This window comes from Ictalurus punctatus, chromosome 6 (genome assembly GCF_001660625.3).
Source record: "Ictalurus punctatus breed USDA103 chromosome 6, Coco_2.0, whole genome shotgun sequence".
Taxonomy (NCBI): domain Eukaryota; kingdom Metazoa; phylum Chordata; class Actinopteri; order Siluriformes; family Ictaluridae; genus Ictalurus; species Ictalurus punctatus.
Genome location: NC_030421.2, coordinates 5190001 through 5203483, shown reverse-complemented (window position 1 = coordinate 5203483; position 13483 = coordinate 5190001). Strand labels below are relative to the sequence as shown.

General features: G+C 39.1%; 1 protein-coding gene across 1 annotated transcript in view; it reads left to right on the top strand.

The window, feature by feature from the left end:
* The first annotated feature begins 6911 nt into the window (after window positions 1–6911).
* slc40a1 (solute carrier family 40 member 1) overlaps window positions 6912–13483 on the top strand; it is an 8373-nt gene continuing 1801 nt past the window's right edge. Inside the window, exons 1-8 of the mRNA XM_017470308.3 lie at window positions 6912–7236; window positions 7357–7424; window positions 8125–8284; window positions 8439–8554; window positions 10462–10588; window positions 11317–11565; window positions 11664–12305; window positions 13146–13483. The exon at window positions 13146–13483 is cut by the window's right edge and continues 1801 nt beyond it. Coding sequence (XP_017325797.1) covers window positions 7203–7236; window positions 7357–7424; window positions 8125–8284; window positions 8439–8554; window positions 10462–10588; window positions 11317–11565; window positions 11664–12305; window positions 13146–13456 — 1707 coding nt within the window. The 5' untranslated portion in view covers window positions 6912–7202 and the 3' untranslated portion in view covers window positions 13457–13483. The remainder of the gene's footprint in view (window positions 7237–7356; window positions 7425–8124; window positions 8285–8438; window positions 8555–10461; window positions 10589–11316; window positions 11566–11663; window positions 12306–13145) is intronic.

Here is a 13483-nt window from a genome sequence, read left to right as displayed (position 1 = left end):
GAGCTAAGGCTAATGATAAACAAATTAATAAATTGAAACCCTGTAATTTAGCAAAGAAAAGGTATGACTCATATGGTGTTCACCATATCAACTCATATGTTGATATGGTGTAGTTTTCTGTAAGTAGGTGGTTAGCGTTTATGGAAGGAGTCTCCAGTGTCAGCGCTTTGTAACAGACAGGTAAACAGAGGTAAAACTTTATTTTTTCTGACTTAAATCTTTAGGACATAGGAGTTTACACTATGTGGTTTCTCTGTAATATTACAAGCTGCATTTTTTTGTCTTGTCAACTTCAAGAGAGGGAAAAAAAAGGGAGACTGGTCAAGGAATGACTGTTTATAGCAGCTGTATTGTACATGAATTGTGAAAATTGCGAGTAAACTGTGAGAACAGCTTTAGCTGCCTAGCACATCGCCGCTGAGACTTTTATACAGAATGTAAGGACACTGCTTACGGAAATGAGACATCAAGAATGTCAATATTTTCATTAGAAACATGGTGAACACATGATCCCATTTCGAAGCAACTGTTGCATTAATATCACGTACAGTACATTAGTAAACTCTAGTTTAAGGTGTATAAGGAGTGATCTGTTTACAGCGGGCACTAGTGATCACTCTTGGTACTGCAGGGTTTTGGTTAACTACAATTCAACATTGATTTAACTTACTAAATCATACACGAGCTATCTTTTTCCTGTTGTGTGGTTATTGAAGTTGAATTGATTAATAAATGAATAACCAAATATATGAGGAAAATGTTGACATTCCTGATGTCTTTTTTCTGTATTTGTCCACTGTCATTCTGGCCTTACATTGTAAAGGCCAGAATGACAGTCATTACAGAGCCTCAGTCATTACAGTGTTGCCTAGCAACCACTGTCTCTCAATTTTAACCAGTGAAAAAAACGAGTTTCATATAATAGCTTGGATTTATAAGGGTTTAGTTGATTAAAGAGACCATTTTTTGAGATACTAAGCATTAACATTTTGATATTTGCAGCTTGAAATTTACATTACCGAAATATCGAGACAAAGTGGATTTTGAACAACGACCATTCAGACACATATTTAGAAACATATTATTCTGTGAACTCAAATACTTACACGATTTAGCTTTTATTCCCCAAACAAGAAAATTCTGGACGCATTATTATAGATGCCAGATTCTGTATTAGATATCATGTTTGGATTTAATTTAATCGCATATCATTAAAGTGACACACAATCAGTCGGTCATAAGATAAGCACTTAAATGCAAGTGCTGGATACGTATTTGTTCGCACAGATCCGGACCAGCATTGAGTTTTAATGCTAGTTCTTTCCCAATCCACTATTTTGCAATATTCTACATTCATAAGTAACTCACAATCATATACTGATTCACGGTGTTTGTCTGTGTGGTGCGCTCGATTTTGCTCGGGTTATACTGTGCGCTGTAGTCCTGTTGATCTCAGTGCTTCTTTAAAAGGCTTAGTGGTTGACCACATGGCCCGTGTTTGCTCAAGGGAACCTTCTAATGTCACAAACACACCGGTTTGTTTGGCCTCAGTCGTGGACAGAGTGGCACATGAAGTGTCGATTTCTCCGTTACACACCCGTGTAACGTCTCTGTGTCGTTGGATCTCGTCCACGTTCAAGAGGATGCTTCAGTTGAAAGAATGACTAAGCTTTTTTTAAAAAAAACAAAAAAAAAAAAAACAAGAAGAGCAGAATTGAAAGTATGAATACACATTGAAAAAAAAGGGAAGAAGACACGTTATACTAGATTGCTCATGTTTAAAATGAACAATCTAAGAGCAATCATATTCGTTCCATTAAATGAAAATAAAAGCAAGTCACATTTAATATCACATGATCAACCAAGACACCTAGACCTAAAGAAAAGCCGCTAAAACAAGGCCTCCTGTTGGAGAACAACAGCACGGTCATCCGCCTGACTAATTTGTTTTTTATTTTTCAGATTTCAGGTGTATTTTTAGTTTTGTGAGCACTGAATGTGGCCACCGTTTTTTTTTTTTTTTTTTTTTTTTAATCTAAAACCACAGCCAAAGGTGTCATTGTTTGTAAAGGAAAAACAACAAATATTCATGACCGCTAGAGACAACGAGACACACCAGCGCAGTCATTTCTCTTTGTTGGACAGTATTGCGAAAGGTAACTTCACTAAACCACTAACCACAGGATAAAACCTCCCTAATGTTTCACCCTCAGGCCACCTTATAACATCCTCACAGCAGCATATTATTTTGAATAAAACGCTGTCGGTATTTCGCTAATTGGAAAATTGCATTACTCTCCCTAATGGGGATGAAAATACTAAAAATATAATACAGCGTACCAGGTAATGCGGTGTGCTGTTATAGGAAAATAATCAATGACACAGAGTTATAGTTACCACTCTGAAGGTTATGGAATGAAATCTACGCCAAACGTATTGAGCGTAACTTTTCAAGAAACGAACAAAAATATGCAACAAGAAAAAAAAAAATGAAAAAAATCTGAATCTTTTGTTATCAAAAGATTAATAAACCATTCTCTGTTAACAGTTTACGCTTTCAAACTTTTCATTTACGCTCCGCAAGTTTAGGTTCGCCATTCCGGCGCAAATCTCTGGTGTGGGCGGGGCTTAACAGCGATTTACTCTCATTGGCCGTGAGATTTGGATCGACAGCTCCCTGACCTGAAACTAGATAGTGCAGTGGTGTGATTTTGGGAGAGCGTTCTGTTCTCTGTATAGTTATAATGTTTGTGCTTTGTAGTGGAACTTACTTACTTAGTGAGTCAGTATATTAGTTCGTAATTAATGTTCAAGTTTTGGGCAATCTTATTTCAACTGGACACTCGAGCTATCGATCCAAATCTCACTAGCCAATGAGAGTAAATCGCTGTTAAACCCCGCCCACACCAGAGGTTTGTGCCAGAATGGTGAACGTATACTTGCGGAGCGTAAACGAAAAGTTTGAAAGCGTAAATTAAAACTCTTGCAGCGAGTTCATAAACCACGATTGGCATAAAAGAAGCTTTTATTTGAAGACCACGTAAAATTTTTGCCCCCGAGTTCACGGTGTTCAGTTTCAGAGCATTTTTCTTTTTCCTCACTGTACATTTTTGTTCGTTTCTTGAAAAGTTACGCTAAATACTTTTGGCACAGATTTAATTCCATAGATGGTGCTAAACAGCACGTTTTATTAGTTCTTCTTATATAGCAGCGTTTTGACCATGAATACTATTTTTAATTTATTAATGAACCACACGTCGTTCATTTCATCTGTTTATATTCACATTTCGTTTTCACGACAGAAGTTTTTTCCTGTTCTCATTTACGTCACAGCAGCACACAACAGTCGTTCCCTCACCAGCCTCTCGTTATTCTCTCCCTCTTGTGATTAAGTTATTAAGACAAAAGAAAAAGCACGGCTTTTCACGTTACCAAGAAAAAGCTCAAAAAAAGGAGAAGCGGAAACTCCTCTGTCCTGAAGATGTTGGGAAGACTTTAAGTTACAGCTTTACCGCTGACTGTCACGAAGCACTGACGCTGGAGACTCTTTCCATTAAATGTTCAATAAACGTCTCCTTATAGACAACGCCACCATACCGACGATTACAGATGTGGGCGTACAAGTCCCCGTGAATGAGCTGTTACTATAGAAACAAATATAAACCTGTGATTTGCAGCTGCACTACTGTCACAGCCGTAGTTGTCGAATATTAATCGACACCTTCTGACCAATCAGATTTCAGGATTTGAGAACTCTGGATTAGAATAGGGAAGCGTTTGGATTTTCGTGGCCGTGCTTAGTCAGTGTATATGATTTTAAAGAAGTGAAGATACACCAAGTACAACTACAGCAATTCAGCTGGACAAATGAGGAAAAGAAACAGGGAAATATCACCGATAGGTACTGTTTCACATGGATCCGTTCGATGCATTTTATATTGAGCTATTGAAAAAGGCATGCTACAGGAACTTCAGGGATTTTTGCTGTTGTTGCTGCTAGTAAAAAAACATTCAGTGATCTAATGAGAGGAACGGGTCTGAGTCAAAATATGTAGAAATGGCTGTCTCGGATCCAACATTTCTGCCGTGGCTAGCCATGTGTGTGCCAGAGAACAGAAAAGTTGTTTTAAAGACCAAAGAGAAATGAAAAGATCTGTACGATACACTGATTTTCGTACATGAACGTGGAAGCCACGATGAGCAAACCGATCACGAGAGTCGAGTGGAAAGGCTTGTTAGTAAAACTAGGGGAAAAGACACTCTCTGTAAACACCCAGGAGGGAAAGTCGTGCCAGGATCCGAGTTATGAAGTTCCTAACAGATTGCGTGACTCGGTAATCTTATCCTCGGTGCACGGATAAGAGGTTGGGCTCGTATAGGAGTTTGAAATCCTGATGTTAAATCAGATCCTCAATAACTACTCTACAAACGTGCACATTTTCTGAAGAATGAATTCCATCTTTGAAACAGCAGCCAGAAGTCTGACAATGAGTTACAACTCATGCGTGTGTCTTCTAAATGTGAATGCTGTCATTGTTTTGGAGCACACTAGCTTAAAGATAACCTTAAGACTGAGATATTCGTACTAAAAGCCACAAAAACTGTAACCTGGTACCTTTAATATGGATACTTTTTTTTCTTCACATTTTTACATCAGTTTAATACTGACTCTCAACTTCCACTTTAAAAAAAAAAATAAAGTTGTTACGATACTCCGTATGTTTACTTTAAGTAATTTTTTTTTATCTGTGCTTTTTCCATCCCTGTAGAAGTGTTATACACAATTCTAGGCTCTTCACTCAGCATCCATTCTCAAAACCACTGCCACTTTTAACCAACTTAATTATTACTTTTGCTTTATGTTCCTGTTTGTTTGTCTAAGGTGTTATTTTATCGCTTCATTGTTTTATATTTCTTATGCACTTTGGTCAATGCAAGTTGCTTTAATTGAACTGTCTGAATAAATCATACTTGTCCAAATAGACAGAAATGTGAGAGTACGCCGAGACGTAATTAAATTCTATTCTCTGTGGCTTTATGTGAAAACACAGAGGGATTTTATTCATTCTTTGAACTATGTCAGGATACAGGACTTTAAAGTACTGGCTTATGTCATTAGAATATAATGCACATTCCTGCGGTTGCCCAGGTCTGAGGTTGAGAAACAATGACCTCACTGAATATGGTATGGTGAGCAACGATGCATTTCTGAGTAATCACATCAAAACAAACAGAAACACGAGGCATGTTTGTTTTTATTTTTTTAATCACAGTATTTTGGTGTACAATTTCTGTTACCCTGTATTACTATAATACGGTGATCTCTAACCCTGTTCCAGGAGATCTGCTAAAGTTCTTTATGGAGGCAGGTAATCACGGCTATTATATATCTATCGCACTACTCTTTTTTTTTTTTTTTAAATAATAAAAGTACAATAAACCTCGTAACAACCTTTGAAAGAGTGGATAAACTGATTGTATAAAATTTACATTATACACAATGGTCATTAATAACACGTGATATGAACAGACTTATTCGTAAATCGTTCACAAGGATCTTTTAAGAAATGGGGTAAATTCAGGTTAGTCAGGAAAACAATTTTATCCTAGGTGTAAGGAGACTCGTATCGTTGAAGTATAACGGTCGAAGAGTGAATTTTATATAAGAAGTACACCTTCAAGTTTAAACCACTTATTTGTTTCAAAGTAAGCAGGGCCAAAGCAAATCCATAAATGAACACAAATACAAACTAGCTGTTGAGGTAGGACAAAAAGTAATGGCACCGGATCAAAGGAGGAAGCGTTAACGTGTGTCTGTAGTAGCCGGTGCGCTGTAGTGGCTGAGCTGCATTACTGGACGATTTAGTGCAGGCCGCATTTAGGAGGCGCTCTTTCACCGTTTAATCACCATTTTGTTGTTTTCAACCCTCTGTGAGCTCTGCCTTTCGCGGAGTTTTGTGAGCATGAACACGTCTAGCCTTTTATGCCTGATTGTCGTTTATCGACATACCCAAGATTACGAAGGAAATTTCGACTTTTTATGTTTTACGTTATGTTTTTGGGTCATCTGGCCGTCCGTCCGTTGACCTGCGAGTCCATTTGAGATTCTCTTTAGCGCGATATCTCAAGAACGAAAGGTTGAATGTTTGTCAGATTTCTATGCGATAGTCATCGTAGCCAGTAGATGAATGGATTCGATATCAGAAGCGATTCAAATAGGGTCAAGGTCACAGCAAGGTCAAATGTCTGAAAGAGTTTTTTTCTTCAATAGCTTCCTTCCTTTGTAATTTAAACGTACACATTTGCACCGAGAACGACTAGATTTCCTCAAAAAAAAACAAAAAAACCAGTAGTGACAAAATAATATTTTAAATAAATGCAGACATGCAAACGTTGTCCTTCATCACCACAGAGCTTTCAACACAATAGATTGTTTCCGTGCACAAGTCAGGTAATAGATATGTGTGTGTGTGTATATAAATACATGAATTAAGCACAACAGGAAATTTTAAGTCTGTAACGATAAAGAAACGGTGCCTATACTTTATATTAAAATAGTGTCCATAGTGTTTAGGCTGGAAAAATGACCTCTTTGTCCGTGATATTGATTTCTATTCATTTCGTGAAGGGTGCCAATAATTATGGCGTTCACAAAGCCTCTTTATGGCCCCAGACCTCTAATATGAACACCTACAAAGCGTTTAAAGTTTTCTTAAATCAAATTATTGTGCAAAAAAATAAGCATAATGCTAGGAAACAAGACAATGACAGAGCGCGTCCCCCGCCCCCCTTCTGACAAAGCATTCCTTGGTAAACAAAGCACACTGCAGAGCGCGCGATCTGATTGGCTGGTGTTTCGTCACGTGTGGAGCCCGTGAGCCATGCGCGTTCATAAAGCGCGTCGGCGGCGCGCATAAGAGTAAAAGGTTTTCGACGGGCTCCCGTGGTATATCGGGAATTCTTTAATTCGCCTTTTTTCAGGCAATAAAACCTCGAACAAGAGGTTTTATTTCTTTCCGACTTCAGCTACAGTGATAGCTAAGTTTGGAAAGAAGAGGAGAGGTAGACGTAGACGGGCTTTTTTGCAAGAGATTAAGGTTTTATGTTGTATGTTTTGCTGCGAATTGACAACCGCTACGAAGGAATATACATATATTTTTTATTTCTTTTATTGCACAAAAAAACTATAAAGTGAAGTCGAAATGAAAGGCTCAACATCTAAAAAGGGCTGTTGTGGTAAGTGCGTTTAGATAACATACAACCGACATAAAAGTCAATAACAAGTCTTTACGTATACTGGGCTTTCTCTTTCCTTTTTCATTTATTTAAATTAGTATATTTTTTCTTTCTTTCCAGATTCTACGCGTGACTTTTTCACATCTGCGAAGTTTCTTATCTATGTCGGACATGCTTTATCAACCTGGGTGAGTTTATTGTCATTTTAACGATAAATAACAATGTATGCGAATAAAACATTAATTATGCATGCATATAATATGCATATAATACATTAATTATGCATGCATATAATTATGCACATTAATTGTGCGTGTTTTACATTTGCAGATAGTTATCTTCTCTGTATATGTACACGCAAAAAGCATACATGCATGTTTATGAGTTATCATTTTATATTTATAAACAAAAAGAATGCATTATTTTTTTTTTTTAAATATTGATTTTATTTATAAAATATGGATACTCTTATAAAATGTCACCAAACTTTTTTTTTTTGCGTGTGTGTGTGTGTGTTGTTATAAAAGTATATCTGAGCTGTTAAGTTACTGTTATTGTGAGGAATACGTTTTTATTTTTATGCAGCCTGAGCAGGTCTCAGTATTAATTATATTTAAGAAATCATAGTGATTATTTTGTACTGTAATATTCCCTCATTGGCAATGTGCCAACAAATTAGTGGCACGTTTTATTATTAATATAGTATTAATTAATTAATTAGAAACGTGAGGATTTCCTGAAATGAAAGATGGGGAAAATGAAACAATTAGGCAAAAAAAAAAAATAATTAACGTAAATAAATTTGATAGTTATTCATAATGGAGATCTAGAAGTATTGGCACCTCATGATTTTATGTGTGTATACATTGCTGTTGTTTTGTCTTGTAGGGGGACCGCATGTGGAACTTTGCCGTGGCTGTGTTTCTGGTCGAGCTGTACGGAAACAGTTTGCTCCTGACCGCTGTGTACGGCCTGGTGATGGCGGGATCGGTGCTGCTGCTTGGGGCCATCATTGGGGACTGGGTGGACAAAAACCCTCGTCTCAAAGGTAAAAGTTCCTCTTGTTTACTGTTCTATTATGTGCATACACTTCAGCTCTGGAATAATAAGCAGCATATAATTTGTCCATAATATCTAATATCCAATCCTAAAGTAATTACAGACTTTACAGTTTCAAGGTGTTGATTTGTGTTTGTTGTCAGTGGCCCAGACGTCTCTGCTCGTCCAGAACTGTTCAGTTATCGTGTGTGGTGTCATGCTGATGTTGGTGTTCCACTTTAAAGAATCACTCACACACCTCTATAACGGATGGCTGCTGGTGAGTGTTTGATTAATTCTGGTTTAAAGTGTTAGTAGGTGGTAGTAGGTTTAATACTGATTTTAAAAATATAGTAAGAGCTCCCTTTGGTTAAAATTCAAGGTTGGTATAGATTTTGGGGTTTTAGTATTTTTATTAGTATTTTTATTTAGCTACAGTTTCGGGTTTTAGTAGTTTTTTAGCTACAGTTTTCTGCGGTTTAGTAGTTTTTTTAGTTAATTTTCTAGGTTTTAGTAGTTTTTTAGTTAATTTTCTGGGTTTTAGTAGTTTTTAGTTAGTTTTCTGGGTTTCGGTAGGTTTTTTTAGCTACAGTTTTTGGGGTTTTAGTAGTTTTTTAGCTAGAAATTGTTACAGTTTTCAGTCTTAATTTATTAACTACAGTTGTCAGGGTTTTAGCAGTTTTTAGCAACAGTTTTGTACAGCTCTTAAAACAGTATAATAAAATTTTGGTGCATTTATGTAAATCTTTAGGTGAAACAAACCTCAGTAAATTGATGAATAACTTGTGTTGACTAACTTTGTTACTGATGGTTTATTAAACCTAAAGTTAATGATTTTTAATGTTAAAGCATCGCCAAAATTCGATGTTATGCTGTTAGTTGTATGGACTTAGGACTCTGTGTCTTTGTAATCTATAGTATTCTGTATTTTATATTTACCCTTTTGAGGATACAGTTAAATGCAAAGTTCAGAAACAAAAAAAGACCCGTTCCTTCCTTTTAATCTACACAGGAGTTAAAATGACTGCTTAAAGAAAGTCAATTTCTTGTAGACAAGTTTATAGGTTAAAGGGCAAGTAGCAGCTCGCTTTCACCTGGAAACGATAAAGGAACACAAGGGATTCTGGGTCACTGACACCTTATCTTTACATAAAGGAACTGCTAGTGTTATGTCCAGCCCTTTTTTATCCCCTTATATTCTTTGCTTGTTAATTAGTTATTCTTATAAAAGCATAACTGCGGTAACGGCAGTGATATGGTTGTGATGAATGTTCTGAGAGTTGAACGGGGTTAAAGCCGAGGTTGGGGAGGGACTCGTCACTGAGCTGTCAGCAGAAAACAGGTGCCTCGACGTGTGCAAACGAGGCGTGTTTTAGAGCTGGTATTGGCACACGTCCCTGTATTACACAGCAGTAACCTGACAACACAGCTAAAAAAAAACAGACTTGTTTCTGACTGTAAACCGGGCTGTGAAGGGTTAACATACCGCAGATAGCGCGTGTCCTTTTAGATAAATGAGCTTGCTGTTTTTCTGGTCTGCGCCTGAATGTAGGCATTTATCCACATTCTAACCTTAGTATTATTATTATTATTATTATTATTATTATTATTATTATTATTAATCATGATCTTTAGAGCAGACAAAGTCAAATTTCGACTTAAAATGTGTCTCACTGCCTGTGCAAGAATAGCGTATCTGGTCACGTGACAACCTCCCACATTGCTCAGCTTATTCATTTAGATATTCCTCACGTGTGCCGGGTGTTTTTGGGGTTTAACAATACAGTATCTGGCTCAGTGGTGGTCATGCTACATTGACGGATGGGGTAGAGATGTGCCAATACTTTGTACAGAGCAACAGCTGGACTCCAGTGTGTAACTGTACACCTACAAAGTGAGCTATATGTTAGCAGGACCTGTAAAATGGTAAACGAGTGTATATACACTGAAGTAAGAAACTCGAAATGTACAGTGTGTTGTTTTATTAGATGAGTTGGAACTTGTGTTGCTTTATCAAACTCCAGTGTGACGTGTTCTTCATAAATTTGGCAGTATCTAAAATAAATAAATAAATAAAAAAATAAATAAATAAATAAAAAATAATAATAATATTGAATGTGTGTTGGCTGCTGTCGATGTGCACAGATGTGTCACACTTTTGCCGTCGTCGTTGTTGTTGTTTTGCAGACATTTTGCTACATTATGGTTATCAGCATCGCTAACATTGCGAACCTGGCCAGCACTGCCATGTCCATCACCATTCAGAGGGACTGGGTGGTGGTGGTGGCTGGAGATGACCGCAGCAGCCTGGCAGGTCAGACATCAACACGTTTTCTCTACACATTCTCCGTCATCGATGCTACACAACACTCTTTTTAGTATTGTAGTGTCACTTGAGTGACACTGTGTGTTATAACTTTTCATTTATTGAAGAAGGGGACGCGAGATACGTTTGTAGTTACGTTTAATGTTGTGGAACGTCCGCAGAATGTTAGTTCCTGTTCTTACTTGCGTTATAACAGCTCCCAGCGTCCCATATTTTTCTTGAAAAATGGACTTTAAACGCTTAATAAACCCAGAAAGTAATCTGATCACCATCATATGCAACCGTCAAACTGCTTATAGCTTTGTAAAATCTCAGGGTAATTACATCTCCGAGTTCACCTGCGGCATGTTAATTACTTTCTTTGAGCGTCATAAACCTGCTGATCCGCTGGAATTTACGGCTGCATTTTAACAGGGTCACGCAGACAGCACGTTAAACAGGAAACGCCGAATTTGGAATCGTAATCGGAAATTTAATTCACCAGAGGAAATAAGGGTTATAAGAAGTTATATAATAACTTATCATTGGAGTTTATTTTTCCTGATACAGCATGACACGGTGTTTTATTTCAAATGACTGACACGAACCTGATCTTTTTGTCGAGTTTAAATTTGATAAAATAACTCTTAACCGAAAGTTTAGACTCCATTTTCTTCGCTTGCTTCTTTAAGCAACGAGTGAGAAATAATATTTTTTTGTTTCACTTCCTGTTCTAGACATGAACGCCACGGTGAGAATCATTGACCAGCTGACCAACATCCTGGCCCCGATGCTGGTGGGACAGATCATGGCGTTCGGTTCCCATTTCATGGGCTGTGGTTTCATCTCGGGCTGGAACCTCTGCTCCATGTGTCTGGAGTACTTCATCTTGTGGAAGGTGTACCAGAAAACGCCAGCGCTGACCATCAAGGCAGGACAGAAAGACTTCGGCAACCAAGAGATGAAGCAGCTGAACGTTCAAAGAGGTGAGAATTTTATAGGAGAGGCACAGTTTCACGAAAGACGTTTTTTTTTTCCAACCATTTTATCATTTCATACACTTTCTCTTGTGACTTTCTCTCAGAACTGGAGAACAGCGAAGGCCTGGCTGAAGGTTCACAGCTGATGAACGAGAGTGCTGCGGGGAAGTCGGATACAGAGGAGAAGAAGAGCTGCTGTTATCAGATGTCTGAACCCCTGCGCACTTTCCGTGACGGCTGGGTCGCCTACTACAACCAGTCCATCTTCTTCGCCGGCATGTCGCTAGCCTTCCTGTACATGACCGTCCTGGGCTTCGACTGCATCACCACAGGTTACGCCTACACGCAGGGCCTGAACGGCTCCATCCTCAGCATGCTCATGGGAGCCTCGGCCGTGTCGGGTATCTGTGGCACCGTGGCCTTCACGTGGGTGCGCAAGAAGTGCGGCCTCATCCGCACCGGTTTCCTCGCCGGCGTGGCTCAGCTGTCCTGCCTCTTGCTCTGTGTCGTGTCCGTCTTCGTTCCCGGAAGCCCCTTCGACCTGAGCGTCTCTCCCTTCCAGAGCATGATAAGCCATCTTCTGGGGGACAACGTGCCGCTGCCCGAGGCACCCACCATGGCCAGCAGGATCACCGAAGCCCAGGCGGTGCTCAACATCTCCACCATGCAGGCCGAGGAAGTCCCGTATGTCGAGTCCTATCTGTCAGTCAGTCTTCTCTTCGCTGGAGTTATTGCTGCTAGAGTGGGTACGTAGACGTGCTTCATTTAAATCAAATACACGAGCTGACTTTTTTTTTCCCCCTCAAACACTAGTGTGAAAGGTTGGATAAGATGAAGATGAATTATACCAAGCCTGGATGTTCAGTTCATTAAAATATTTATTCCGGTCGGAAGAAGGAGAGAAAAACTTGTTTGAATTCTCTTTTCTGTTGTTGCTATTTTCATTTAAGGACAGAACACATTAGTTAACATCACTAAGGATGTAAACATGTGATTTGAGCTCATTTAGATAAAAATGAGATAAAAACATTAAAGAACACTGTTACATTAACCGCACTAGAAGTATGCTCTATTAAAAAGCAGAATGCGTGTGCTTTGAAAACCTTTAATAACTTTTTTCCCCTTTAAAAAGGCGTTTTCTCCTAAAAACAAACAACGCAGCTCGTCATGTCTGAACCCCTGCAAAAAAAAAACGTAAACTCCCCTGAAAGGCTACAGCTTCACCTCTGACTGTTACAAAGCGCTGACGCCGGAGACTCCTTCCATAAACGATAAATAAGCGTCCCCTCCTCACTTTAAGAAAACGTCTCTCCATCAACACTTTTGTGCAGCATCCGTTGTACATATCCCTGTGAGTGAGCCGTTACTATAGAAACGATAACGTGTGGCATTAATATCAGATCCAAAGAATCTACATGCGTAGTCGAGGTGTTTTACTGGATCACTGGGTTAACGGAAAAAGAGAAACAGTAGTCAGCTGTCGGTGTGACACAAGAGCTGTAAAGTCAACCTTTGAGGCCAATCATCATTCGTGTTCATGTGACAGCCATCAGCTGACTCGTTATTTCCTCCGCTCTCTTTCTCAGGTCTTTGGTCTTTCGACTTGACCGTGACCCAGCTCATCCAGGAGAACGTTGCCGAGGTGGAGCGAGGGATCGTCAACGGCGTCCAGAACTCCATGAACTACCTCTTGGACCTGCTGCACTTCATCATGGTCATCCTGGCGCCCAACCCCGAAGCTTTCGGTCTGCTTGTCATCATCTCCGTCTCCTTCGTCGCCATGGGTCACATGATGTACTTCAGGTTCGCCTTCAGGAGCCTCGGGACTCGGCTGTTCCTTTGCTGTTCGCCCGAGCAGAAAACGGACGCCGACTCTCCCTCACTTCCGTCCGTGTAAGCCGTTTAGAGGGACGCTTATCCCTGC